Genomic DNA, 25,979 nt, shown 5'->3' with positions numbered 1-25,979 from the left:
CATCGTGTCACCAGCAGAACCACCCGATCATATCCATCTCCACTAGGCAATGATGCCTATACACCAATTCAGGAGGAAACCCAATAAATCTGGAAAAACCCCCTTTGTGAGAATCGAACCCATGACCTAATGGTCATAAGCCTTATCCCACCACCAAGATACCACTAGGCTATAATGCCATGGGTTCTTCATAAATTCTTGCTTCAACTTCTTTGTGTCCGGAAAACTCAACATTTTCATCCAAAACCTCTTTGTATCCTTAGATCAGATCTTTAGAAACCTTTTTCTGGCAAAAACTGTTTTCCGGCACCGGAAACTAACAGCGTTAGGGTTCCGTTAGTCAGGATCCAATGGTGGCCAATATGTCAATAATAGTTGGGACTGCTAGTGGTTATTTTTTAAGTTGAATCCAATATTCCTATATTAAATTTGTTAAAAAAAAAAAAGAAATAATTAATGTAGAAACCAGAAAGCTTTCAACGATAAAGCAAAAGATATAATTAAAAGCCGTTGATATTTATTACTCCGTTATTACTAGCACCCTGGTCCCAATGTTCATTTTTACATTTTGGTCCTTACAATTATATAATATTTACAACTTCATGTAATATAAATCGAGGTGAGTATCTCTGTTTATCTTCTGTGTGTGTGTGTGTGAGTAAAGAAGAAACCCCTTATGATGTCTCACAATATTCAACGTCGTCGTTTAGGTGATGATTATAAGTTAAATTGTGGTTCGATTTATACAATTTCATGTACATTACCTCCCACACGCGCAATATGGCGGTTATGATGAAATCTCAAATTCATGGATTGTAAGTACGAATTTGTGTTTGTTCTATGCAATTTCATCTCATATTCAACTGTTTGGTACATTGATCAGTGTTTTCAGGTTCAAATTTTAGGTTTAATCTATTAATGCGTTTCTGTTTGTATGTAGTTTGAGCCTGAGATCTGCATCATCGTCACTTAGCCTCAGGAGGTATGAATACTTGCTGCTGTATTGTTCGTTTACATGTTGTTTTGATCTGATCTGATTGAGTGTTAGTCAATGTATACTCATTGATTCGAGTTCCTTAATTCATTTTGAACGTGTTTGATTTTGTTAGGTTTTGGATATAAATAGTTGCTCTATTATGTGTTGTTTTGGTGCATCTCATGGATTGTAAGTACGAATAGGTGGTTATTTTGTATGACTTAAAACTGTGGAACTATATACATATATGTGTGTTATAGAGAGAGAGAGAGAGAGAGAGAGAGAGAGAGAGAGGTGTTAAGACTAATCTATAACTAGGTTGAAACTGCTGAATATGTTTTCGTGCTAGTTTTACATATGTTCCACTAGGATATTTGCACGTTTTCTCATATGATTCCATTGACGCTGTTGCTTTAAGAGTACAATTGCCGCTCTAACTTTGGTTGTTAGTGTCGCGCTCTTGCAAATTAGCCTGTTCCTTGTTTGAATGAGATTGATAGTAGTTCGTTGTGAATGCACCGGCATGATATGCGTGCATGTATATTAAAAGTATTACCTTATTATGTATATTAAAAAGATATATAAAAAACAGATTTGGATTCAATGAAATTTAAAGATAGATTTAAGTGAAGGCAAGCTTTGTGTAATTTGAAAGATTGTATACAAAATGATGAAGAATATAAAAAATGAGCGGAAATATTATTGTGTACCAGAGGTTACATAGGAGACATAACACATCTAGTTATAGAGGCGTTGCGTCAAACTAAAACATGCAGATCAACTAAGGTAACGAAACAATAAAAAAACATGCTCTAAACCGTAAATATACCTGTTAGCTTATGTTTTGCATATGACAGAGGGAGATTTTAACTAATTTGTAGCTGACACATATTTTTCTTAACAGAGAGAATGATTGTGATGTATACAGGGGAGTAAAACTAATTATCTCAATAATAAATAATAGTAATTAGTAATTATTCAGAGACTGGTTACTGAGCTTATATGATCTTATGTTTTTTAGTTTCTCCAACAAAATAGATACACGGGTTAACTCAATTGTTGGGTTGGGGCTGGGATTTCGTATGTATTGATCATTCGTAAACAAGCAACATTGCTTCTTATGCTCACTTGCTATAGTCAAAGTTGTGTTGTACAGGTGGTGTATTTATCAGTTCTAAATCTCTTTTTGTAGTACTTTCATTTCAAGTTTCTATTATTAATTGTTCATAAATCAGGCTAACGGGTTGGATTTCACAAAGAGTAGTTTGATCAGGATGGTTGCCAGGCAAATAGATCATTACGGGTCAATTTAGAGACATTACACACTTTGACTTTCAAAAGTCAAACACCAGATTTGGTTCAAATTTAAAACAAAATTATTTCATGTGTTTATAGATATCATAGTTCGAAGGGATTGATTTCTACATGGTGAAAGTGACCGTGATAGGAGACCGATAATTGTTTAGCTAACATCATATATCAATAATTAATGTTTTGTTACTTCTTGTATTGGCTTTCTAAAACGTCTGTTTTTAAATATTGCAGAACTGCTTTGCCTCCTCGCCCTCTTATTTTGAGGGCGTGTGCATCTAATCCCGACCATGATCGGTTAGTGATTATTTTAGTATTTTTTCCTGATATTTTTGTGATTAATTTTTCAAACTTCTATCTTTCACAGATTTTTTATCTTGAAAAAAGGGGCAGTAGTAAAACTGAGAATCAAGGAGGTTTTGGAGGCTGCTTCTCAGGAGGCTGAAGCTGACATTGAAGCTGATCTTTATGCTGCTGAAGATTCCGAGATTCATGAAGTGGTGGTAAGTTTTCATGAGTTTTTATTGAAAATGATAAAAAAAAAAAAAAAAAAAACTTTAGCATAATGAGTTCTTTAATGATTTTATTCAGGAGAAGAGGCCAAAGAGTCTTTGGGGATTTGTGTCTCGTGAGGTCATAAATGCAATTTTGGGCGTCGAGATGTTTGCAATGTTGGGCATGTGCATCGGTTTCAAAAATTGGGTGAAACAATACCCAATAGTACCGATTTTGTTGTTTGTTTCGGTGATCGCTTTGAAGTATGCATTGTATAAAACAGGTATGACACCTGACAAATAGAGACTAGATTTGATTTAGTTGATAAACAGAAATTGTTAATGATAGATAGTATGGAAAGATATCTTGGAATACGAATTTGGTTGTTAATAATCAGTAGTAGATTGATAAATGATGGACTGTTTCTTAGTATGCTGTCATCCTCATCTTTCTTTTGGTTGAAAGATCCAAAGGGTTCATGTTTCTTAGAAAGCTCCTCTGTTTGAAATGAAATATATATATATATATATATATTTTGGGAAATAAGGTTTTATATTAATTGGATAATGTTTAAATAAGTTACACTGTTTCAGAAAACACTTGCCAAATAAATTGTATAATAATGACCCAAACCCCTTAAATACAAATGACTTGGAATAAATTACCATTGCATATCAGACCAATAAAAAAGGTTGTATACCTGCCTAAATCATGCCCGGTATCTTTTTTTTGCGCATAGTTATAATATTTAAAGTAAATGTGTTTTCTTTCTCAATTAATCATCTACCATTTATATATGCTGGCCGTCTAAGTTGCTATTATCCTTGAAGCTGATGTAATATGTATGTTGGCAAAGATATAGTTTTTGAAAATTTAGGCTTGAAATAGAACTATCTATCCGGATTCGTAAAGTGAATGAATGATCAATGCATATAATTTAAACTCAAAAGTTACATTTACTAAAAATACGCTTCTGATGGATTTGATCCGGTTGGCTATTACCAAAAAAAACATTTTATACGTATATGGGTTGAATCGCCACACATACAAACATACCATTGTTTTGTCTGATCATCTATCTTGTGCTAGATTGCAATTGTTGGTCACGTGGGTGACACTTTATGTTACGCTTGTCGGAGCTTACCCTTTTGAGGATCCCATAGACCCTCTAAACCATGAAATTGTTTTTGTTTACAATGGCACTTTAATTTCATGTTGCTGCTTTTCTTTATAGGTGAATGAAACTTATGATTGTTTGTATGTATGTATGCCCTTGGCATTTCGATACCAAACTTATACCATGGTAAGTATTTTAACTGCCATGCTTAACACCCATCAACCACGGAGATGCTTAAGCGCCAACTTATCATGTGAGTTTAATCAACTACTTGAATTGCCATTTGAATAACCCGTCATCATTTTCTTATGTTCTAGAGATCGTTTATTGCTGTTTATTATATTAAACATGTGTTAATTTTACGTTTTTCAATTTTGTTGATAGAGCATTTCCTCATATTTGATTATGTGAAATTGTTAGGTGGTTGGGGAGTTTGTATTGTTCACCCATGATGATGTTGTCTTTGTACAAGAAGCAGATGTCAAACCAGTAAGTGATTTGATTCTGAATTTATGCGGGTCAACTGCAGAAGCTCATATAAACATGTTAAATGAAACGGATCAAAGGAGGGTTAAGCAGCTTCTTGATTATGTATACAAAAACTTAAATTACTTTGCAACAGTGCTTTCTTCATATGATTTTCTAACTTCATTACATTCTATATCATGCTGTATGAGTCCTCAACGTTACTTGCTCATAGAACACCACTCGCGGTATGACTCCCTTTAATTTTTTACTTCTTTTTTAATATATTTTTTTATCAATGATTTTTTAGGCTTTTCATTAACTGAGGCGACACACTGGAATATTCGGTTCATGACTTGTAGTTGTCGATGGTTCATAACTGATATTACATCTTCCCTATTGTTATTTGAATTGTCAATTAAACAAGCTAAAGGGAAAGTAGAGGTGCAAGTGTTTAATGTTATCTCTATGAAAAAGACGAATCGGAGTCAAGAATCGAAATTGATTTCCTTTATAAAAAGAAGATCTCAATGAACTTCTATGAAATGATAAGCTAAACTGCTTGTTGATGTACAGAAGGACTTCTTTATTAAGCTTTGTTGATGTATTAAAAACAACAATAACTTAGCATGTTCTAAAAACAATAAATACAAAAGGTTCATATAGTTATGACTATACTTCTTTCTCACAAATCAAGTTATATGAAAAATTTCGAATAAATGTGAAAATGACAATTGATGTCGTATGTTAATTGAAAAAAAGTTCTCTCATATTTGGCAGGCTTGTTAAAAAAAACCGGGTACGGGTCTTAAAAAAACGGGTAAATTGAGTCCGTTTCCGGGTACGGTTTTTTACATAGAAATCTATACCCTATGCGTACCCGGTGGGTAGGGTCGGGTACGCTTCCGGGTACCAAAAACCCGTTTTTCTTAATACCCGGATCCAGTTTTTTTTCCGGATCCAGTTTTTTTTGTGCACCTCTAGATGACTATTATTGTATTGGCTTTCTTGGTTTAAAAAGGTCACGACGCTAAGCAAAACACTTTAGTGACAGAAGGCGTCGATTCTTGGGCAAATTTAGTGAAATTTAAGATCCAGGGGAGGTTTATATGAAAAACAACTCTGAGACCGTGGGTATTCATCATTTTTTGGGGCGTTTTTAAGCCCGAGAACGCCCAAACACACCCGGTGATGGCCCCCCGGGGCGTTTTTTTTAAGTTTTGGTTGTTTGGGGTTGTATATTCCACGCCCAAGCCCCATTTTGATGGTCCAGTCACATGTAACCCTTTTCTTCTTTGGCCAATCAATTTTTTTGATGGTTTTTTTATTTATTTAATTTTTTACATCTCTTTTAACATAATGTTCACATCCTCACTATACCCTTGGCGGACAACGCCCAAGGGTGGGGCATTATTCACCCCACGACTACGCATGGTCCAAGGATGAATGAAATATGAAAAGTTAAACTTGATTAATAGATGAGAGAGACAACTTAATAGATAAAACTTTGTTAATGTTTTGCCATTGGATGGAGCATCCACCTTATATACAAAGTTCTTGAGATTATGAATGTTGATAACATATTATATTACGACCTTCATTATATCATTTTCTTAATCAAGCAAGTTGTATAGGACGACCTTTATTAAGCTAAACTGCTTGTTGATGTACTTATACAACCTTCATTAGTTCATTTTCTTAATTAGTTAATATAGGATGAATGAAATATGAAAAGTTAACTTGAAATATATGATATATTAAAAGCAATAAATACAAACGGTTTATACGGTTATGAGTTATGACTAGACTTCGTTATTGTAAATTAAGTTAAATGAAACAATAACAGAAAATAGGCAAAAAGGAGAATCGATATGGAGTGTTTGGACACAAAAGTATAGGTGAAATTATCTCATATTAATTAGGTTTTTTTTTGCTTTTGTGGGCTTATGAAGTGTTAGCTTCTCTGATGGCCACGTTAAAGTTTAGGGGTAACACTATAAATTCAATTAAGAAATAAAAGGGATAAATTTAATTAAAGTACAACGGAGTTAAATAGGGCTACAAACGAATGGAAAGATTAAGAACACGAAGGAAATGTGTATGTTCATGAACAGTTTATAAACATTTACTGAACGAGATTTTCTGTTCGTGTTCATTTATTAAGGAAAGGAACGTGTTCGTTTGTGTTATAGTTCTTTCAATTTTAGGCCTCAAACATAAATAAGTGCTCATGAATAAACACAAACGAACTTTCATGAACACAAACGAAGACAAACAAACATTTATGAATGGAAACGAACACATATGAACGTTCATGAGCACAAAAAGCGTTCATGAACACAAACGAACACAACAAGTGTCCATGAACACAAATAAACATATATAAAATTTTGAATAAAGTAGGCATCTTTCATTATAAACATTAAGAAGGTCTACAAAAAAAATATACTAATGAACTTGTGCATCTTAGATACAGTGGGAGAGAGAAAACAATGCGGTTATGCAGCGACACTTATATAATCTCCTTATGTATCACTATTTAAAACAATTTGTAATTGTTAAGGTGACTCTCTTAATTTTTACTTAAAATTGGTTATGTATTGAAGAACCATTTGTGTCACTGTATGCTACATTCTTGAATAACAACAATGTTGAAATTAGGGCTTATCAAAAAGCTCGTGGCTCGGAGCTCGCTCGAAACTCGCTCGGATTTAGCTCGGAAAAAGCTCGCTCGATTTGGCTCAGTTTAAAAGTGAGCCGAGCCGGCTCGGTTCGGTTAGAAATGAGCCTAGCTCGGCTCGGCTCGTAACGAGCCGAGCTGGCTCGGTTCGGCACGCTTTGTAGCTCGGCTCGGTTTAGCTCGAATTACTTTTCTTATAATAAGTTTTAATTTTATATACATTAGTAATATATTACAAAAAAACTGATTATTATTTACATGTATATAGGTTTGTAATTTGATATTTATGGCATATTTGAAGATTGATTACCATACTAATGAACTAATATTGTATTTTATTGAAATTAAAACTTATTTTGCGTTGTTAAACTTGATTTTGGTTTGAATTGTATTAGGTTGAACTTATTTTGAATATATTCTTTTAAATTATTGAATAATATTTTAGGCTATTAAATTTTAAGAGGTATATATTAGTTTTTTTTTATAAAAACGAGCCAAACCAAGCCGAGCCGAGCTAGCTCGGTTTAAAACCAAGCCGAGTCTGAGCTTTGATTTTCAGCTCGGTTTCAAATCCGAGTCGAGCCGGTCCAGCTCGGTTTATAATCGAGCCGAGCCCGAGCTTGGCCTGGCTCGTCTCGGCTCGGCTCATGAACAGCCCTAGTTGAAATATTCCAAGTCTTGAATCTCATCAAGTTTGTGAGAAACCGAAAAGGTACAACTTGCAGCTTGTGCTAATCATGGTCAACCGTTTCACACAAAACTACACATACTTTTGTTTGACTTGTCATTTAAACGTTCTTAATGCAACTACGGACTAAGACAATGATACACCAGATTCTCGTTTGCATTTCATTTCGGTGTATTTTCGCGATTCAGTACCGTCAACACACTAATTTTACTCATTCATTTGTTCGAAAGTTGACAGATCCTTTTCATGTTATTGTTACATTTAAGCTTGTTGATTCTGAGTTCATCTAGCGGATGTTATTATTTCTAGAACTCATTTACATACTATGAACGATCATTTGGAATTCTATCGGTCAAACCTCCTTTAGTATTGAACCCCTGTGAAATAAGTTACACGAAATTATACATCCATACGTCTCGTGTCCTTTTGACAACGGATTCTGGAAAATATACCTTTTAATCATTGGGGTTTTGGTTGTTGTAATATGTCCCTGGATTCACCTAATTCAAATAAATTTTGATTCGGTTTCATGGTTAAGCACTTTGGTATTACTCATATCCATGCATGTATAATGTAACCCTAAGGAGTTAAGGTAGTATAAATTTCAAATGTGACAACTGTCAAATTTGCATACATCCGTACAATTATTAAATAATGATTAGTGCTTAATGACTGTGCTAAATTACAATTAATCACTTGAATTACTTCTGATTGTTACCATATACATACATGTGCATCATATATTGCTTAATGTCATTTTTGCATGAGAACTTTATTGACTCAAATGATGCACGAAACACAGTTAGCACAATTATCCAGCAAATCAGAAAAAGTCTGACATAGTTCAGTAGATAGACAAACATTATATTATGACACAGAATGAGCCAGAAGCCAAGTATTACACTAGTATAGTGTGTAGGAAAGTAAGGATCACAAAACTGCCTTCCTAGAGATAGTTTAAGTGCCGAAAAAGTGCCTAAAACCTACCTAAACTGCAGAATTCCGCAAAATTCAGCATTTAAATACTTTAATATCATGCAGAAATATGATTAAATGGTCCTGAATGCCTTCCTAAGTGTCGGGAATCAAAACTGTCTTAAAAGTAACATAAAGCACACTAAACTGCACAGTTTAGCACCTTAAAGAACCGGTAACCAACCGAACAACCGGACACTACCCGAAACACCAAATTTTCAATAGAAGCATTGTTTTAACATTACCAAGCTAGTTATGGCTCCCGAACATCATAATACACTATATAAATGTCTAGTAACTAAATCCCTAACTAATACTTGGATTCTAACCTAAGTAATTAACAATTGGTTAAAGCCTATACCTAGAACATCCCCCCCACCCCATGGGGCGGCCAACATATGGCCCACATGGAGATTTTATTTCAATTTAATAATAGATTATGTTTCTTATTCCTAAACACTAAAACCATTAGAGAAACTTATGAGATGGTTTATAAAAAGGACATTAGACTTCATAACTCACATAACACACCACACACCAACACTCATCTTCTTTCTTCCTCCCTTGCTTACCTTCGGCCGAACCCAACACCCTCATCATCACCATCATCCAACCTTCTTCCATCCATTCTATTACTACTCAAAGGTGTTAGAAGCCGTATAAGGAAGCTAGGAGCTTTCGGAAGTTCAAGGACCTTCACTGTTTGCTTTTATCCACTTGTCTTCTTCTCTTGATCATCCCTAGCCTTGAGCTAGTGGTAAGAACATTGATCTTGCAATTTTACATCTTATATTACTGGTTAAAAGAAGAATCACAGTCATGAAGAACACTAAGAATCACAAGAAGTAAACATGAACATAAGCTTAAAATTATAAGAAATTATGAAGAAATCATGTTGTTTATGTATTGATTTACTTGTTGAACATTGTTTGCTTGTATAAATGATGTGGATCATCATATGATCTTGCTACATCATGATTAAAAACATAATCTAGCAAGATGAGAGGATGCACATGTTGGAGTTTAATGAATCGTCCTCACATAAAGCATGAACTTGAAAGAATATAACGTGTTCTTGTGAAATAATGATTAAAATCAAATGTAAGTCTTGTAGATCTAAAACTTCAAGAGTGATTTTCTAAGAAACCAAGTTAAAAATACAAGTTTTACTTAATCTTGGTCCTTACGCAAACAAACCTTATTTTTGGTGGTTAATAAGGTGTAGAAGCATATGTGTAACAAGAAAGATTCAAGAAGAAACATTTTTAGAAAATGTGATTACAAGTTGTAAAGATCTAAATTCTTTAAAAATGATGTTTTTAAAGAATCAATCACACTAAAGGATAACAAGGCTTACTAAGAACACTAGTAAGTTACTACATAGATTTATAAATATTCAAGTTCATGAAGTGGTAGTATATGCTTGTTTTTGGAAAAATTGGTAAGAAAAGATTGTTTGTTGTTGATTGATTGTGGTGATTTACAAAAGAAAATGATATACCTTCAAGGTATGAAAACCTCCATTTTTAGGGGAAACTATGGCGAAATTTTTCTAAAAATTAAACACTTAGAAAAACATTTCTAAACAAATATTTACAAATGTATTTCAAACCAAAGATTTTCACATAAAGTTTGCCATAGAATTTTTGTTCAAAAATATAAATATCGGAGGTTGATTTTTATAAATAAAAGTTACTAAATATGTATTTAGGAAATATATATTTAGAGTCACCATGTGTGTGATTATTTGTATATTATGTCTATCACTTATATTATTTTAGGATTTGAAATAATATAACTCATCCAAATACCAAGAAATTACAATCCAAAATATTACCAAAATTCCAAGGAATAAATATACAAAGAATACCCAAAATACCGGTAAGACCGAACAAAGGAATATAACTCACAAAATATTTCGGAAATATTATTCATGTGTATATTTTGGTATCTCATATTTTGGACACTAAGAGAAGGAAAATATGATTTTTACAATTATTACAAAGAAATATCATATTTTTGACAAGAAGGAAATATATTATTTTGGATGAATAAAAACATGTATTTTCTTGGAAATATTAGAAGATATATATTACTTTTAGAAGAAATATAGATTTCCTCAAACAAAAACGGAATGTATTATTTTTTGGAGAAAAATAAGCACATATATATATATATATATATATATATATATTCCAAGTTAGACTTGAAAATATATTATTTTTGGAACTTATATGAAAATACGAATATTTTTGCCCAGGGAGAATTATAAATAATTTTCTAAGTAATATTCCTCGGAATATATATATTATGGAAATATATATATTAAAGTATTTTTACTAGAAATATTATTCCGAAAAAGTTGATATAACATTAAGTATTCTTACTTAATAATTACAAGAAATACGTGTTTTCGTACGTATAAATACACGCCGGAATACGAACCCAATACATGACAAAAATATACAAGTATAAGAATATGAATATAAGTACACCCATCCTTGGGAAGGAAATACATGTATAAATACATGAAAAGTACCAATTTAAAATATATATTGTTTTGACGATTATTTCAAAAATTTAATAAATATAATTTAAGTTAAAATATTTATTATTTTAACAAATAATTATATAACTTGGAATAATGATGAAGACACTTGGAAACGTAACTCAAAGGCACTAATTAATAATAAGTCAAGGCACGACCTGCTCGTCTAATAGACCATAGTACGTTGTAGGTAGTCGTGTACACCAGAGACTTTGAGTTACATGCGGATTCGAAGAACGCAAACCAGTGAGTTCATGACCCCCTTTTCTCTAATTGTTTTTTGTTTTATAACTTCGGGGATGAAATACATGTTACAACTATTTACAAACATTTTGATTTGGTATGGTTAGCTAAGGAAGGGTACTGCTAGATCATGTGAGTGGTGGGTATGACGCTTAAGGCCATTAATCCTCTTTGTAGGACCCAGGGACATGAGTGATAGATCTATTTGGGTGTAGCGAGCCCCACCCATGAGTCCGTTGAGTGGACCATGTGGTGACTATGTCTTATTGCCGGAGACAAAGTCTGCTAGGTTTGAGTCTTCCTGCATCACATCACAAATATTAAGGTATTAGCTACACATTAATTGATATGTTTCCTTGTTGCTTTCATATCGGTTTTCAAATACATACAAACATACGCACAAATGTTTCAAAGGTTTATTCACAAACACACACATGAACTCGCTCAACTTTTGTTGATGTTTTCAAACTACATGTATTTCAGGAAATTAAGTATGGATCTGGCGGGCGTTAGAGTTTACAAGTCATGCCTCTAATAAAAGGTGTCATCCGAAGTTGAAGTGTTTGAGTTATGTATTTTATCTTGGATAAGATACATGGCTCGACACCAATTTTGTTTGTGTCTTTTGCGAAGTCCTTATGGATCTAAAATTTACTGGTATTGTATTTGGAACTTGAAGTCTGTGTTTCGGGATTTTAAAACAATGATGCTTGTAACATTTTGAAACTATCTATGGATGAACACCTTGGTTGTATCATATAGTCGTTTTTTATGGTTGAATGCAATGATATTAAGCAAGTCACACCAAATCACGCTTCCGCAAAAGTTAGGGTGTGACATTTCAACTGCTGATTTGCTCCTTCAAGTGTGTTATTCGAACGACCAAAGTAAAATTTAGTTAACATTGGTTTCGTTTATCTTGTGAGATTCCAAAAATCATGATGTGTTCCCCCATTTACACGACTTTCTGTTCATCTAAGGATCGGCTTAGTGTCATGGTGGATTGGGTTGATGTGTTGGTCGAAGTGGTGATTTTAGTTGATGACGGGGGGTGTTAAGCTGCTGAAATAACCTTGGGCCGCCAGTCAATGGTGGTTGACGGTGAATATGGTTCAGGTGGTGCGTCGGGTGATGTTTTGGGCGATTGGTATTCCGTGAAAGGGTTTATGTGTGTGGTGGCATTTGTTTTCCAGCAGTGGGGTAGATGGTGGCGATAGTTAGAGAGACAGAGAGAGATACAGAGATAATAAGGGTTTATGTGTATTTAGTTTAGTATATAGTGTAAAATGACCATAATACCCTCAGATGAGGTCCACTTGGTCAGATTTAACCATAAAAACTAACTGAGTTAGGGTCAAAGGACGTAATATGTAAGGGTTTGCAAACGTTGAGTATGTTTTGTGTAATTTTTAAAGACAAAGGACATACTTTGCAATATGGTGTCAAGATAAAGGACGATTTTTGTAATTTACTCTTTTAAAATTATTCAGGCATCTAGTTAGGTAATTAGTGAAAGAAAAAGTATCGAGAATGTAATTAAATATTCTTTTAACTGGAAAGAGAAATCAGTAGAGAGAAAAAATCAATTAATTAAATGGAGAGAGAAAGATACAATTATACCTTTGTGTCTATTAAAATAAATAAAAGTTACAAAAGATAATTACATTTTTGCCACTAAATAAAAAATGTAGATCTACGAAATCAATGCTGTAACATCCGTCGAAAACGATCCTAAAACCCGAACCGATTGTAATCGAACACTTATGAATAAATGAGAATGGAATTTTAATTTTTGTTCCTATATATATATAAGTATATATACACATTCTATGAATGACGGGGTCTTGAAACGATGAACGATAAACTACAGAAAATATAACTTTGTTTAACCAAGTCAAGTCCTTTTTAACCAGAGGGGCCTTTGTGCAAAGTAATGAAACTTGAAATTTCTTTAAAAGAAAAAAAACAAATAATATACCAAAAAAACCGGTCGACCACCGGGATCAAAACCGTGTCTACTCGTTTAAACAACGACAAACCAACAACTACACCACTCTAATGTTTGGTGCATATGTCAAGATTACAATAATTATATACTCGCTTTTACACTTTCATTTTAAAACAAAGTTTGCCGCCCAAGCCTGATCATCAACAATCAATTTCCTCTTCAAATCCCCTGATTTTTCGAGTTTACAGCTAATAGGGGTTTCTATACTTACGAACATCATGTATTCATGTACCTCGACATGTTTCTAGCACCCTTCTCCCACACGCAGTGGTGAAGCTTGAGATTTCTGACGGGGGTCGAAAACGTATATACTCAAAAATTTATATAGAACCGGGGGTCGAAAACGTATATACCCAAAATCTTCTATACGAAAGTTAGATACATACCATTACTGAGCGAAAAGCTCGAGGGGTCGGGCGGCCCCTCCGGCCCCTTCTAACCTTCGCTCTTGCCCACACGCAATCCTTCATATTTCGGAAATTTCATCATACCAAATTAAGAATCACAAAAACACGTTTTAATACCAAGACCTTATTATTCAAGACCGAGCTCACCGAAAAAACGTCATGTCATGGGTACATCTTCTATCAACCCATTTCTCTTTCTTTTTCGAGCAATTACAGTGAGATTTAACACAAATGATGTATCAATGGGTGGGTTTTGTGCTTGTTCGGATGCTGGTACAGTCTGGGTTTTGTTTTTAACGAAGAAGATTGTCGGAAAGGAGAAAAATAGATTGTATATGGGCTTGTGTGTAAAGTGGTGTCCTATATAAACACCTCTCTTGTAACCCTAATTTCTAGAACAATACAATCTCAATACAATTCAACCCAATTACTGTGTTAGTTCTACACTAGACAACATGGTATCAGAGCAGTGTTTCTGATCCTTGAACACTTTGCTCATTATCTACAATTTACCCCAAGCAAATCCAACCTCAAACCAGGAAAACCCGATAATCAAAACCAAACCAAACTCCGAAATCGAACCTGCCGGAAACTCAACTGATAAATACGTCGGCGCCGCATCCACTGCCGTCGACACCAATCTCCGGCCGCCTTGAACAAAACATCACTATCATCAAACTCTGTTGTAAACCGTGTTTTGCTCCTTCAAAATTCCCAAAAGAAGGTTAAGAAGCGGTGCATCTACAAGTCCAAATCTTCAATTTAAACCCCACATGCAATTTGCAAATCAATTCTCAAAAACTAATTTTTGGGGTTTACATCGAACCCTCTAACGAATGCTCTATGGTATTTGTTTACAATCTCCAATAAACTTTGTTTATTCAGCCGCACATCAAAAAACAAAACCCTAATTTTTTTTTCTTCCAACAATTCCGCTGCACAACAATTCCGCTACATAGCAAAACCATAATTTTGCTGAACAGATCTGAGTGGATTTGTTTTTTTGGCAAACTCAAATCTTGAACGCGAGTTCAAGTTACCTGGCGTATTTGATAAATACGCCGGTAAGTTAGCGTCTGTCTCGGGCGTCGTTATTCTGACGGATTTTCGCTCCACCAGCATATTTGTTCCCAGTGTAATTGATAAATCTTGAACGCGAGTTCAAGTGTCCAGCATATTTATTAAATACACTGGTCTGCTATCTTATCCGTACCGACAACTTATTAAAAAAAATGGAAATCAATCATGGGAAAAACAGCTCTTGGATATTCGATTCCGGTGCAACTGACACCGTGACATTTGAACAGTTAGATATACAATCAATGTCTAATCCTAGAAAAACTCAAATCCATACCGCAAACAATGGAATGATGCAAGTAAAAGGAGGAGGGACTATTGAAATTTCGCCAACTATGAAATTATCAAACTGTCTTTATGTTCCATCATTATCACACAAATTTCTCTCCATTAGCCACATTACCAAAGAGCTGAATTGCACTGTACTAATGCAGCCTAATTTTTGCCTTCTACAGGATATTAGGACGGGTGTGATTATTGGACGTGGTACTGAGCGCCAAGGGTTATATTATGTGGATGAAGTGGCTCAACAGGGTACTGTGATGTTGGCACATGGAACCGAAAACCGAGAAGCCTGGCTATGGCATAGACGGGTGGGACACCCATCCGTTGGCTATTCGCACCTTTTGTTTCCAAAACTCTTCCCTTCAAATGGGAAAATAGATTGTGAAACCTGCTTTCGTGCTAAAATTCATCGACAACCATTCAAACCTAGTAATACGAAAGTTGCTTCACCTTTTTCACTAATCCACTCTGATGTGTGGGGTCCTGCTCCTGTGATGGGGGGCAGGGTCTTCGTTACTTTATACTATTCGTGGATGATTGCACTCGCATGACATGGGTATATTTTTTAAAAACCAAAGCCGAAGTTTTCGAAAAATTTGTCATATTTTATGCCATGATTCAAACTCAATTTCAAACTCAAATCCAAATTCTTCGATCCGACAATTGGGGGGGGGGGATTTGTCAATACATCTATGAAACAATTCTTTAAAACCAAAGGATTAATTCATCAAATCTATTGTGCTCATACTCCCGAACAAAATGGGGTTTCCGAACGGAAAAACCGTATTATTCTTGAAATGACTCGAGCTCTTTTGATCGAATCTCAGGTTCCTAAATCTTTCTGGCCGGAGGCAGTTGCAACCTCCGTGTATCTTCTAAATCGGCTTCCCACAAAAGCTCTTAAATTTAAGACTCCTTTAGATTGTCTGTCCAAGTTTGCCAATATTCCCCATCCTCTTACACTTGAGCCTCGAATCTTCGGGTGTACCGCATTTGTTCATATACCCAAAGTCAACCGAAACAAGCTCGGCCCATGTGCTGAGAAATGTGTGTTTGTCGGCTATGGGATCGACCAAATAGGTTATCGGTGTTATAATCCAAAGACTCGTCAAATGTTCACCACAATGAACGTTGACTTTCTTGAAACAAAATACTTTTATGACCCCCAACTCAGTGGTCAGGGGGAGAATGAATGTATAGACCCTCTGAGTTGGCTAATCTAGCTTCCCTCGTCTAAAGAAGTAACAACAACGGAACTTCCTCAGAGTACTCTGAATTAGTCATCTTCAAACACAACTACACAATCTGCGGAGCACAGTACCACTGAAAATAGTCCATCCAACATGATACCTGAGGAAAGAAATAATGAGAACTCTGAGTTTACTATGTCTTGTGACTTTGAGACAACAGGGGAACATACAGAACCGACAACAACCGAACCTATAGAACATGTTGAACCAAATGTTGAGCATGTTGAACCTGTTGTTGAAGAGGTTGAACCAGTTACTGAACATGTTGAACTAGGTACAGCAGAGACAACCGGGAGATATTCTCTCCCTCCAAGAGAAAATAGAGGAGTTCCTCCTAAGAGATATTCTCCAGAAAAAGTGACTCCAAGGTCTAGGTATCTTGTGGCGAACATTGCCACTGGAAATTTGTCTAAAGAAGCTAAAGCGTTTACAGCTGCCTTGTGCTCTGAACATATGCCATCTACAACACAGGAAGCATTGAGTTCTGAAGAATGGAAAAAGGCTATGGAGACCGAAATGGAAGCTCTCAAGAAGAATAACACGTGGGAGAAATGCACTCTCCCACCAGGAAAGAAACCAGTGGGATGTCGGTGGGTGTTTTCAGTCAAACACAGACCCGATGGAACGATTGAACGATACAAAGCTCGGCTGGTTGCAAAAGGTTACACTCAGACTTATGGAATCGATTACTCTGAAACCTTCTCCCCAGTAGCCAAAATTGATACGATCAGAGTCCTGTTTTCTATAGCTGCCAATAAAGGTTGGCCTCTTCATCAATTTGATGTAAAAAATGCCTTTCTTCACGGGGAACTAAACGAGGAGGTCTATATGGACGCTCCACCAGGATTCAATGAGAATTTCAAAGCTGGAGAAACGTGTCGGTTGAAGAAATCTCTGTATGGGCTTAAACAGTCTCCTAGAGCTTGGTTTGGGAGGTTTACCCTTGCGATGAAAAAATATGGCTTCAAACAAAGCAACTCAGATCATACCCTATTTTTGAAACGTAGAGGCAGTCTTGTGACCTGCTTAATTATCTATGTTGATGACATGATTCTCACGGGAAACGATGAAGAGGAAATGTCAATGTTAAGAGATAAATTGTTTTCAGAATTCGAGATGAAAGATCTGGGAAGATTGAAGTACTTTCTTGGAATTGAAGTTCTGAGATCTAAACAAGGGATTTTTATCTGTCAAAGGAAATATGTTCTTGATCTGCTAGCGGAAACCGGAATGGTTGAGTGTAGACCGGCGGACACTTCAATGATGGTCAATCATGGCTTACACATGGAAGATGGAGCAGATCTAGCAGATAAGGAGAGATATCAACGAATGGTGGGAAAACTGATATACCTCTCCCACACTCGTTCAGATATAGCTTATGCAGTAGGAGTGGTGAGTCAGTTTATGCACCAACCCCAAGCAAGCCATATGGAAGCAGTATTAAGAATCATCAGGTATCTCAAGGGAACAGCAGGTCATGATATTCTGTTTAAATCAAATGGGCACTTAGAGATCCAAGCTTACACAGACGCCGACTAGGCAGGGGATAAAGGAACAAGAAGGTCAACCTCAGGATACTTCACCATGGTTGGAGGAAATCTAGTTACCTGGAGAAGTAAGAAACAAAAAGTAGTCGCCCTATCTAGTGCAGAAGCTGAATTCCGAGGGGTTGCTCGTGGCTTAGCAGAGGTTCTGTGGATTCGCAAGCTCCTAACTGAGATTGGTTTTCTTCCTACTACAGCAACCAAAATCATGTGCGACAATAAAGCTGCTATACAGATCTCAGAAAATCCAGTCCAACATGATCGAACAAAACATGTGGAGGTAGATCGACACTTCATCAAGGAGAAGTTAGAGGAAGGCATCATAGAGCTCCCGTATATAGCATCGAAAGATCAACTTGCAGATATTCTCACAAAGGCAGTCAACGGAAACGCGTTTAGTAGATGTTTGAGCAAGTTGAGTGTTTGTGACCCTACTACTCAACTTGAGGGGGAGTGTCGGAAAGGAGAAAAATAGATTGTATAGGGGCTTGTGTGTAAAGTGGTGTCCTATATAAACACCTCTCTTGTAACCCTAATTTCTAGAACAATACAATCTCAATACAATTCAACCCAATTACTGTGTTAGTTCTACACTAGACAACAAAGATAACTAATGATTTAATGTTCATATAAAATCAAAACCCAAAACATTTCAATTCAATCAAGTAGAACAGTGGCTTGGTACATGTAAGATCAGGTAAGGGACGCGGTTCAACCGGGTCACTGACTAGTTGCTGTTTCCTTTCATTTTTCTTATAGTTAATTACAAGGATGGACCCTGTGGTTTATACTGAGTTTCGCCTTTAGCTACTAACTTATTTTAACATGTTAAGGTTCTATGGTTTAAGATTTGTAACACAACTAGGTATTAAGTCATTTACGCCTTAGTGTGGCTTCACACTGAGCTAACAATTTTGAGCCTTAATTATCAACGTTTTTGAAGATTTTGTGGTGAAACTCTTATTTGTGTTGTTATTAACATTCCAAGACGTTGAAGTTTTTGGGTGAGATTTAAGGGTTCAAAACGTGCGGCAATGATGACATACCAAAAAAATTGTATACGAGCCTACTTGTTTCCACGAACATTAGTGTAATACGGTTTTTTGCAATCTGGGAAACGCAGGCACAACATGCCAGATTGATACCCTAGCATTAAAATGTCATTTTCATTAACTAAAAAAGCCAAATACAATAATTAAAAAAGTCCTAAATAAAATTGATACAAAAATTAATAAATAAAAATAAACCTAGAAATAAAAGGGTAAAATTGTGATTAATATATAGTTTATAATTTTTTTAAGTTGTAGCAACTATGATGCTGTTTGAACAACAACAACAAACTTACCACATGTACCCGAGTACTTATGTTCATAAACCCAAGCAGGGTTGCGGTGGTGTAGCCCCATACTCGGAAGTACCTTAGGATGCCTGAATATTCTGCCCCACCACCTTTGTTAAAAACCTTCATTTCCTTGTATTTTTTAACAAGGGCATGATCTAAAATGAAACCTCTCAATTTAAAACAATAAAAATATAAACGATGTATGCATGGGCGAAGGATAGTGGGGCGGGAGGGGGCGGCCGACCCCCCGAACTTTTCGCTAAGTAGTGGAAAGTATGTAGTTTTCGTATAGAAATTTTTGGGTATATACGTTTTCGACCCCCCGTTTTATAGAAATTTTTGGGTATATACGTTTTCGACCCCCCGGTCAGAAATCTCAAGCTTCGCCACTGGATGTATGCAGTTATAACTATAATGTTATATCTTATAATCTAAGTTAAATGAAGAAATTAATAGAAAAAAAGGTAAAAATGAGAATCGATGTCAGGTGTTTAGAGATCTACTCTTTAATGATGCGTAACTATCCTTAAGTAGCAAACAAATATTCACTAAATGATAATTCAGTAAAGTGCATGGGGTGTAAACAAAAATTCACTAAACGACAAAGCCAGGGGAAAATCGTACTACCAGCGTTGCGAGGTGGGAGCATAAAAATGTACTAAGTAGTAACAGAAAATTCACTAAATGACAACCGAATAAAGTACAAAGGTGTAAACAAAAAGTCACTAAATGACAAAGCCAGGGGGTGTAAATGAAAATTCAGTAAATAAAAAAGGAGTAAAGTACACTGGGACAAAGTCAGGGGGAATGAAATTCCGTAAATGACGAAGAAATAAAGTATAAGAGGTATAGATAAAATCTCACTAAATGACAAAGCGCTAAATGAAAACTGATTAAAGTACCATAGGGTATACACGAAAATTTATTAAATAACAAAATACACTAAGGTGTTGTTTGTTTTTTCAGAGGTAAAACGTCTGCAATCTGCGGATCACATCTGCAGACATCTGCATCTGAAAAGGTGGACCAAACCTCTGCAGTCTGCAAGAAGAAGACTGTTTGTTTTTTAACTTCTGCAAGCTGCTGAAATAAACTGAAATATAAATAAACTGATTTTATTTAACTTAAAAGAGTTTTTTAACATTCAAACATAAATAATAGTTATACAATACTTAAATAATATTCATAAAAAGACAATAACATTTTTTAGATCATTGAATTCATCGCTCAAACCCTATTATTCCAAAATGATATAAAATCAACAAACTCATACAACATTATGCTTTATTTGAACTGAATATGACAAACATAAATGGATCACATGTTCTTGCTTAAAAAGGCTAGAAAAAAAGATGAAAATGGCCTGCTAATCTTGAAAAATCTGTCTAAGTTTAAAGAAAATGTGAAGGTTTTAGATCATGATCATTACATTCATATATACATATAGCTTGAAAGTTAAAGCTATTTTTTCAAAGAAATCTGGGGATTGCGTAATAATCATCGGCCACAGTTTCTTCCACATATGGCACGCTGATCATCATCACCACCATCGACTCGAGGTTTTCAAAACTGTTTGTCCGGGATTGTAGATGAACCTGAACCCAAAAACATGTCAATCCATAACAAAAACACAAAAGTTGTAGGATCGCGTTCAGCTCTGTTTGAGTCGATCAGAGAAATTCCTATCCAAATCAAGAGGCGGAAACTAATGATTTGGTGCTATTCTAGCTGGATTCACTTTAATCTTGCTGTTGTATTGATATTGGATGCAATTACAATGTCTGACAACACTTCGGCAGCATGCCGGAACAAAATACACCGTAACTATGTATTCTAGGTTCGCTCAAACATCCACTATATATAGACAAACTGGGTTCGCTTATACGGACAACCATATAAGCGAACCTACCATTAATCCATATAAGCGAACCTAACCACTACCAAATACGCGAACCTGACATGAATATTGACCTATGAGCGAACCTAGACATAATCACATAAGCAAACCTATTACAATCTAGGATTTCTAGGTTATTGTGTCATGTCTGATCTGTCTAACTCTAAGACTCGATGAAAGACGTAGTCGACAGACGTAAGTGCACCAACAAACTCCCCCTCGGATGTTGTTGGAGTCTTTGAGTCTTCACTTGTCAATCTACAGCCTTTATCAGTCTTCGATCTTCCATGAAATATCTGTCATTGCAAGAATCCTCAATCTTTATCTCTATCATCAACAAACTCCTCTCTCTCGAATGTTGACACGGTGTCTTCAGACTCCCCCTCTCAATCAGCTGGGATCGCAATCTGGAATTCACAACTTCATTCTTAACATTGTAACCAGGCTATCATCAGATTCAAAATTATAATTTGACTTCAATCTAGCACAGAATCATCACCTGGCATACATTAACTTGCACAATCTCTACCCAAACATAAGTTTCTTCAAAGATTAAATCTTTTCAACAATTCAGAAACTATGTTGATAAACTACAATAATGATTTTGCATTCAGAATCAATTACTAGCTCTTTTCAAACAAAACTTAACAACATCACATACTTTCTCCCAAATCTGTTCTTCATGTTTAGCACTTAGAACTTCGAAAATCAGCTTCTCAACATCAGTTTGACAAAAATCTTTTTGGATTTTTTTTAATAAGAGTAAATGCAGAAACGAAATATTTACAAACAATATTTTGTGAGTTCGTGCAAGAGGATCATATCAGTTATGAAACATATCACTAACACCATTAAGCTTTAAACATTTTAAGTTCTAAACAATTTACCTAGATTGTCAGTATGTTTGTCCACTTAAATTTTCACACAGACTTCAATTGATTCGAGATACGATATTAATGTTTTAAAGACTTGAACTTAATTGTGTATCACTCCACTTGAATATACTCCCGTATCCAGATTTCAATGTTCAGATTTACAGGTAAATATACTACAACTGATATCTGTATATAAATTAAGGGATATGCGAGGGCTGAGGGATCTCAGGTCGATACTTCCGTATGCGCAGAGAGATATCAGCTTCGACTTTTCGGTGTGTCCCCTTTAGGAGATCTTTTAGCTACAACAACTGATTATCAATTTTATTGTCTAATCAGCTGAGGGCTTTATGCTATGTTTCAAGCATTTTGCAGCAAGTATTATCCGGGGACTAGGTCAGAACTTCCATTCATCAGAAGTCCCGGGATAATACCCCAGATATCACAGAGTATAAAAACCTAGTATATCAGAAAAAGAAACCTTTCAAACGAGATTTCAGGGGTTACCTATATATCCAAAAATAGTTACCCACAAATCAAGCAAGTATGTTTTAGGTTTATATCTCGTTTCAATTTACTAAGTGTGCGAAAACCTACTGACACATCCACAGTAAAATTGTTTATCACTTTTAAACATTACATTTCTTTAGCATGTTGTAATAGTTCACTGATGTACTATCATTTCCTCTTTTATGCAACGAAACTCATTTTTTAGTTTTATCATGTTTTTGGCTTTTTCAAATTTTCTGATGTTTTTGGATTTTCTAAAATTCTTACTCCCCCTAAAATTCAAATACATCTAATGAAAATTGACAACAAACTGTACAGAACATGACAACTGATATCGAATCGCTTCAATTCTCCATCTGTTTGGCTTAAACAATCAGAACTCCCCCTCACAACAAACTATTTTCCCATAATGATTTCAAAACACTCAAGTTTGTTTCAATCAGAATGGTTTTTCCGGAAAATAAGTTTAGTTGTTTTTACCTTTTGTAAAATTGGGGCAAAATCATCACATTGTTTACCAAAATTATGAATGATAGTTAACTCAAGTTCAATTTAATGACCTTGATTTAACCACTTGTAAGATCAACTAGTTTCTCATCTGAACCACTTACAACAACCACAAACATACAATCACTTGTAGGTTTAGCAATTAAGCTTTTCAAACCTGTTTTTCAACTAATTACCATCTGTTGATTGAATTCTCAAAGTGCCGATTCCTACTCCTTGCTTACAAACCTGGGAGTTCCGGCAATTCCTGCAACTACTCAAACACAGATGAAGAAAGATGCCGATTCATGATCCACGATTACCAACTTGGGATCTCCGGCAACTCAGGTGTCTATTCAACAAAAAATATGTCCACCCAAGCCTGGCCAGCCTTGGGTGAAACCTTCTCTTGTTCATCCTTGCTTTCAACAGACTTGTGAACTCCTCTTTTAGCAACATAAAACGCTTTAACATCTTTGGCCTTACCATTAACCATTTTGCCAAAAATGTTTTTCACATTTCCGTTGAAAGTCTTTTCAACATCAAATTTTTTCTTGTCAGAATAAAATTGATTTGAAATTTCAACTTTTTCAACTTTTTTCATAAAATTTTCAGCACACAACGGTGGAAAATTTTCATCGTTCATAGTTGGAACTGGTTTTTCAACCTTCTTCTCATCACGTGGCTCCTCTGATTTTATGGAATCAGATTCATCATCAAACTTGTTAACTGAACCTTTAACAACCCATTTTTGATTTATTACATTTTCGTTTCTATTCAAAACACTCTTTGAACATTCTCCTTTTTCAAAAGTTGAATTCTCAAAACCAGTGAATTTTCGGGTTGAAAGTTCAGTTTTCTCAATGACTTTCTCTTTCAATTTACTAGAGACTTCCTGTTTTGGTCTGAATTTCTTTGGACAATCCTTAGCAACATGACCAGCAATCTTGCATTGAAAACAGGTTCGCTTTTCAATCTTCTTTGGCACGTCATTCTTTTTCATGTCATCTTGCTTCTTTGCAAGGAATTCTTGATTCGTCTGTTTTCTGAATGATTGTTCCTTTTCAGCCTCTGTCGTTTTTCCTGAAACAAAAACAGTTTTTGGTTTATATACTTTTTCATTTTTATAGTTTTTCGGTGGAATAAAACCTAATCCTTTCTTTTTGAAATTACGATTATGGTTTGGTTTCTTTTGGAAACTATAACCACAATTGTAACCCATTTTCTTGTTGATTCTCTGTTGATCTCTTGAAGTGTACGGTTTAGGTTTTCCATTAAGATTTAAATCTTTTATTTCAGAAATATTAATTTCTGTGATTTTGAAAACCTTTTGAATCATTTCAAGTTTGGCACTTCTTATTGGAAAACTCTCGTCAGAATATAATTTGTCAGAACCTTTCAAAGTATATTCCACTTTGACCGATTCATCATTCAAATTAGATTTCGAAAGTAAAAACTCTTTATCATAAACCCGTTTGTCCTTTTTATTTGTCGGCTTTGACGTATTTGACTCAGACTTTGACTCGGGTTTGGACTCCGGTTTTGACTCCTCACTGTCATCTTTATCTAACACCTGATCGACCACACTTTTTATCAACTTTGACTCATGATCAGTGTCGGATGACGTGTACGTAACATCAATACTATCTGGCAAGTTATCCGACGGCCCAGACTCCCATTGTAAATTGATTGCCTTATTGACTCTTTCGGAATTTGGATTTCGAGGTGAATATCCATTTTCAACCGGGGGCGGACATCTGTTATAGACCACACTTGATTTCTTACCAGAAGTCTTCAACTTTTCTTCATCTTTTGTCACGGATTTCTTTTCTTCGGAAGTCTTCACTTCTTCAAACGTCTTCAAATCTCTCACAACTGGATAAATCCTGTCAACAACAAAAGTAGAACATGAGTAACTCTCTAATAATTTCTTAACTTTTTCAGTTTCTATCTTTTGTGTTGCTAGCTCCAACTCCAGATCAGCACATTTCTTTATGTGAAAATTTGCATCATCAAGCTGTCTCAGATACGCTATCTTCAGTGTATTCATTGCCACAGCTTGTTCACCATCTGAATCCGTATATTTGTTGATTTCTCTCTTCATTGTATCATAGGATTCTTTCAACCTGTTTATGTTGTGTAACAACTCATTGTTCTGCTTAATAAGCGAATCACAGTTCATGCACTTTTCTGAAACTTCAACTGGTTCAGCATCAATTTTTACTTCAAATTCAGGAATCTCTTTGACTATCCTGTTATGTTGTAAGAATTCAGCTCTTCTCTGCTTTTCAGCTTTAGCTTCAGCTTTTAATCGCTTTTCCTCTTCTTCAAGCTTTCTTCGTCTTGCTTCAGCAGCTTCTATGACTTTTCTGCACCTTTCTGCACATTTCAAATCATAAGCATTAGCATAGAAAGCATGAGTATTGAAAAGATTGTTGGACATCTCATTGGACATAAATTCTTCATCTGGGCAAAAATCGTCCCAACTAAAACCTTCAGCCAATTTCTCATCATCCTGCTCTGCTATACACACTTTGCTGTTTGTTGGAATGTATTTATCCCATGAAAAATTTTCATATTTACTTAGACATGCTCTTTCGAACTATCGATCACATCTCTCCCATGAGCAGTTTGTGCCTGATGTTGTGCTGGTGACGTGACTTGATGATAAATCGCCTTTTTGTGATAATCGTTGTTTCCAAAAGGATTTTGGGCTCCAGTAGCTTCACGACTTTTGCATTCTCTCTTGAAATGCCCCTTTTCCTTGCAACGAAAACACGTAACTTTAGATTTGTCAAAA

The 25,979-nt window shown here is 35.3% G+C and overlaps 1 protein-coding gene across 3 annotated transcripts; it reads left to right on the top strand.

Moving 5' to 3' along the window:
- The first annotated feature begins 621 nt into the window (after positions 1–621).
- Positions 622–4,829, top strand: LOC110890998. 3 transcript variants are annotated; one of them, XM_022138655.2, is made up of 7 exons: positions 622–815; positions 941–982; positions 2,522–2,584; positions 2,655–2,790; positions 2,879–3,065; positions 4,320–4,388; positions 4,675–4,829. In XM_022138655.2, the coding sequence occupies exons 1-6, from the start codon at positions 754–756 to the stop codon at positions 4,349–4,351; spliced, it is 522 nt and encodes a 173-aa protein (XP_021994347.1). In that variant the 5' UTR covers positions 622–753; the 3' UTR covers positions 4,352–4,388; positions 4,675–4,829. The 3 variants fall into 3 exon arrangements, with proteins under 3 accessions (XP_021994347.1, XP_021994348.1, XP_021994346.1); XM_022138656.2 differs by lacking the exon at positions 4,675–4,829 and adding an exon at positions 4,017–4,152 and having other exon boundaries at positions 4,320–4,596; XM_022138654.2 differs by lacking the exon at positions 4,675–4,829 and having other exon boundaries at positions 4,320–4,596.
- The last annotated feature ends 21,150 nt before the right edge of the window (positions 4,830–25,979 follow it).

The sequence above is a fragment of the Helianthus annuus genome, chromosome 11, assembly GCF_002127325.2.
Source record: "Helianthus annuus cultivar XRQ/B chromosome 11, HanXRQr2.0-SUNRISE, whole genome shotgun sequence".
NCBI classification, from domain to species: domain Eukaryota; kingdom Viridiplantae; phylum Streptophyta; class Magnoliopsida; order Asterales; family Asteraceae; genus Helianthus; species Helianthus annuus.
Note: the sequence above shows the minus strand (reverse complement) of the source record. Positions and strands in the feature narration are given on the sequence as shown.